Source organism: Gadus morhua, chromosome 13 (genome assembly GCF_902167405.1).
Source record: "Gadus morhua chromosome 13, gadMor3.0, whole genome shotgun sequence".
In the NCBI taxonomy this organism is placed as follows: domain Eukaryota; kingdom Metazoa; phylum Chordata; class Actinopteri; order Gadiformes; family Gadidae; genus Gadus; species Gadus morhua.
Window position 1 is genome coordinate 12,015,409 of NC_044060.1, and position 5,000 is coordinate 12,020,408.

Here is a 5,000-nt window from a genome sequence, read left to right on the forward strand (position 1 = left end):
CATCTCACTTCACGGAGACGACCGGCGCCTTGACAACGATTTTACCGGGGAAGCCACCGAGAGAGAGAAGGAGAGAAACAGTAAGAGAGAGAATGAGAAAGTGAGTAAGAAGAGAGGTGGGTGGTGATGGTGAACGGTGGGGGGGGGGGGGGGGGGGGAGTTTGTTGGACGACCATAATGGTAGCATAGCTTACATAATCATGGTGACACTACCCACTGAACATAATTACAATGATTTGTAACCTCCTACCTCACACTCGTATTAAAAAATATGTCTGGAGGCGAGTCAGGCGTGAGGCGCGGCCGCCGTCCCACGTGAATGAGAGGGCGGCCCTCGGGGGTCCGGGATAGCAGGGGGGGGGGGGGGGGGGTAGTGCTTGGAGAGCAGACCACAGCGTCATGACAAAGAAAGCAAAGAACCAACCGACCAACCACCACCCACCGACCGAGCCGCTCCAACCGACCCCACCCGAACCACCCCGCTGGGGGCCAGGCCACGTCGTGGGAACGGGATGACATTACCGGGAGAGAGAGAGAGAGAGAGAGAGAGAGAGAGAAGAGAGAGAGAGAGAGAGAGAGAGAGAGAGAGAGAGAGAGAGAGAGAGAGAGAGAGAGAGAGAGAGAGAGAGAGATAGGGAGAGACAGACAGACAGACAGACAGACAGACAGACAGACAGACAGACTGAGAATAGAGAGCGAGAGAGTCACTCAGGCATTTATTATAGCATTACTTTTTCACCGTATGTACACATTGGTATTGTGTTGTGTTACATTTCATTTAATTTTGTCATTTTGTGCTTAGATATTTTTTCTGTACTATTTTACTTTGTGCTTTACCAATGTTAATGTACATTTTATGTACCAATAAAGCCCTTTGGATCTTGAATCTTGAATCTTGAATCTTGAGAGAGAGAAAAAGAGAGAGATCCAGCTCAGAGAGAGAGGGAGACAGAGACAGAGAGAGAGAGAGAGAAAGAGCGAGCCAGGAGCTCACCTTTTGTTATTTAATGGTGGGCTAATTTGAAAGGGGGGATGGTATAGGTGGGGGTATAACTAAGCATCATAGCCACATAATGAAAACAGACACTTCCACCTTATGAGCATCATAGCTGCCGCTGTAGCTGGGGCCGTGTGATGATGTCGTTTGGTCGAAGACATTGGACCATAACTTGTGTCCACTTCGGTTTCCCGCTGCCCATCGTTGGAGGCTTGGTCAATGCCCTGTGGTCCGGTGTATGCGCTGCAGGAGACTGAGGGAAATATAATAGAACAGTATTGCTTTCTTACAGCGTTCGGTGACTTCAGTGACACATAATGTGCAAAATAAAGTATATATATTTATTTTTTTATTTTTTTTCGCTTACAATCTAGTTAAGGGGGCCATTGTGAGACCAACACTTTACGTGTTAGCTGCTATTAAGGGCTGTGTGTCCAAAGGGCACTGACTGAAACGTAGTGTGCCTATAGGATGTAACTAGAAGGCTACTGTGTGTTGTGTAAGCCATCAAGACAAAGCACAAGTGTACACTGCAGACAGTTTGTTATGCATGACACATTGCCAATCGAAAAAGAAAGGAATTGCACGTGTAGCATCCCAGAGATGAACACAGCATTTGTTCTAGTCACTGAGACCTGATGTTGGAGATTAGATATGAACCAATATACGTACATTTTCCTGTTTCCAAGCGTGGAAATAACATTTAACGGAGAGATGATTGTTTGGACCTGTTACAAATGAACACAATCATATTTCCTTTCACACTCTAGTATTCTCGTCTTTGCAAGTTGTCACTGATCAGCATCAAGGCTCAGAATACTAATATTTACAATAGTTTAATGTGACATTCCTATTGCACGGCTTAATGCAAAGCATTTCCCTGCGACATTCAACTTACTATTGTCAGAAAAGTATGCCTGAATAATATAATCATACCATCATACTATATGCACCTATAGAGCAAAATATTCAATAGCTTTTCGTCCCATCCCTTATAGGTCAAGGGTATTCAGAAACAATAGCGCAGCGTAAACAAATGGATAACGTTCACTTGAGAGAGAGCCACCTTCAAATGCTAGTAAAAATATGTTTGGTGGTCAATACTTTTTTAGGAATTTATTGTTATTTATTATCGAGTTCATAACCAGTTTAGTTTTTTTATGAATGTATTTTTAAATCGGTTAAATCGGAATAAATATTCTGGCTACCGAGAGTTTATTTTATCCTTAATCTGCCTTCAGTATAATTATTTCACTGATTTCTGTTGTATCTTTAATTGCAGTGCAATGGGAAGTGGTAAACACTACATTCATGGTTCTGTATGTAAGTGTGTGTGTGTGTGTGTGTGTGTGTGTGTGTGTGTGTGTGTGTGTGTGTGTGTGTGTGTGTGTGTGTGTGTGTGTGTGTGTGTGTGTGTGTGTGTGTGTGTGTGTTCGTGCGTGTACGTGCGTGCGTGCATGTGTGTGCCTGCGTGTGTGTATTTTTCCAGACGTGCCCCTCTACGCCACTCGGCGGTGCTCACAGACTTTCTCTTGAATTCCTGCATCACTAGAAATCCCAACAAATTGTCCTCGTTGCAATGCAAGAGACTCCCTTTTAATTTTGTCTTTTTGTTGTGTTTTTTTCTTTACAGCTAATCCATTTGCAACCTCACCCAGAATGTTTCATCAGCGCCTTCTAGTTTAAAGAATGGATACGTTTCAGCACCACGGAGCTGTCCACAAACAACCAAAAGTTCAACATCCAAACGCGTTTCTTTTCGCCTTGGATAAAACGTTGTATTCTAGAAACAAATAAATCAGAGGATCCATATCGCCTGTTAAACATGTCAAAACTAATGTTTGACTAAAATATGCATGTTAGTACGGGACATCTGACATGCCAACAGAAAACACAAAGAGGACCGTGACCATGTCGACGCAACGTTTCGTCGTTTTCCACCCGGGCTCAACCAGGGGAAATAGGTTTTTGGTTTTGGTTATATAAGCGGAAAACGTGACCGGCAAAAGCTAACAAAAAAAATACATGAGATAATTATTTTTGAAATGTAATGCAAGAGGTAATGAATTCACAGTACGTGGGGTGTGTGTGTTATTTGCTGTGAGACGAGCACAAAGAACAGTATTCTCTATATTTCTCTATTTATAGAGCCCCTTCTCTGGTTGGACCGTACCATCGCGGCTACACAGGAGGAGAGGGGAAGAAAACGCTGTATTTCCAAACACACCGAGCTCCTGGCGGTCTCCCGTCTCATCAAACCACCCCGCGAAGCTGGCGGAGGGTGAGCCTGCCCTGTCCGTTTAAACCGAGAAGACACCCATACCGACTCCTCAATGCAAAAAAAAAATAGAAAAGGGTGCCAAGAAACTGGGACGAGGGAACGTGGGTGTAAATAGGCAGCGAACGCTCTTGGTCTCTCTCTCTCTCTCTCTCTCTCTCTCTCTCTCTCTCTCTCTCTCTCTCTCTCTCTCTCTCTCTCTCTCTCTCACTCTCTCCCTCTCTCTTTTTCTCCCTCTCTTCCCCTCAATCTCTACACTCACTCTCGCACACTCGTGCTCCTCTATTTGATGAAATCCATGAACGACTTATTGAGCACAGGACATTAAAATAAGGAACAAGCTTCCATCGGGGGACCAGCAGCAGCAGCACCAGCTCACACCTCCTCCTCCATCCCCTTTCGTCCACAGCTGCATGTGTATTCAGATCAATGTAAATATTGGTTTTGGTACAACGAGAGCGGAATCGGCTCTGGCACGGCTACTCGGACCCACATTTTGACTTCGAGACTTTCCATCCAGCTTGTCCTCCCGCCTCCTCGTCCTCTTCTCCTTCTTCTTCTTCTTCTTCCTCTTCTTCTTCTTTTTGCGTCCACGACTGCTCCATCCTGCTGCTGTACCAGCTCAACTCCCTGGCCGGTCCGAAGATGGCAACTTTAACCAACGGACAGGTGGACGGCTCGCTGCACGGCGTGGGCATGGTCTCCGTCAGCACCAACGGCCTGGTGAACGGATTAAGCCACAGCCACAGCCCAGTGGGCTGCGCGGCCACCATCCCCATGAAGGACCACGATGCCATCAAGCTGTTCATCGGGCAGATCCCGCGGAACCTGGACGAGAAGGACCTGCGGCCTCTGTTCGAGGAGTTCGGCAAGATCTACGAGCTCACGGTGCTCAAGGATCGCTTCACGGGCATGCACAAAGGTGGGTGATCGGGTCTCTCTCGTCTCTGGCACACACATGGACATGTGTTGTGCTCCTGGGGTTGGTTAAATATGTGTGTCGTAGCTGATTTATTTTAAGTTGATTTTACGTGTATTTGTGGTGTATATTTGTAGCACAGGCTGTTTGATATAGGTCTTTGTGCGTAAAACTTAGTCGTGAAATTAGCAGTCAAATCGGGCATACAAACATGCTACTACCTGTGGCTGTTAATGCTCCAAATATATTTTTGGTTTTATTTAAGAATCCCCCCACAAAATTATTTCTCGGTTCATTTTTTTCTATTTCGTCCCGTCTCCTCACAAATCAGCCCGAGTCACGACACCATTCATTTATGTAGGGCGATACGAGCGCCAGCCCCGCTCCTATGTGGACGGTGTGTGTGTGAGCCATAGTATTCCGTCACGCGCGCCGCGGCGTGCCCGTGCCGTGCCGCCTAATCAACGGTTTAACCCCAAGTTTCCACGATGCATCGCCTGCTACGAGGATGTGTTCTCCCGCGAACGGCGCCGCGAACACTCTGTTGAGCGTATACCGTACGCGTGCGTGCGTTCGTGCGCGCGTGTCGTGTTCTTGCATATAGTGAGGTAGCGATATATGGCGAGAGTTGGGGGGGGGGCACCGTGGACCCCTAGACATTATACAGCGCTTTTTATTGTATATTATTCTGGTGGTGGGGGGGAGCCATGCACTGTTAATTCAATCACCATGTTTATAATAAGTGTAGCCCAAAGCGAGAAGTATTTTTAAATGTATTACAAGGTCCCTTTGTGTTTGATTCAAAT

At 46.2% G+C, this 5,000-nt stretch overlaps 1 protein-coding gene across 13 annotated transcripts in view; it reads left to right on the top strand.

The window, feature by feature from the left end:
• Positions 1–3,261: 3,261 nt before the first annotated feature.
• The window catches only part of celf4 (CUGBP, Elav-like family member 4), a 95,718-nt gene continuing 93,979 nt past the window's right edge, over positions 3,262–5,000 (top strand). For 7 of the 13 annotated variants that reach the window (XM_030373847.1, XM_030373852.1, XM_030373857.1 and 4 more), the window contains exon 1: positions 3,264–4,197. In XM_030373847.1, the coding sequence (XP_030229707.1) occupies positions 3,921–4,197 (277 nt within the window). In that variant the 5' untranslated portion in view covers positions 3,264–3,920. Of the gene's footprint in view, positions 4,198–5,000 lie in introns of all 13 variants that reach the window. The other 6 variants (XM_030373858.1, XM_030373860.1, XM_030373850.1 and 3 more) reach the window with 4 other exon arrangements.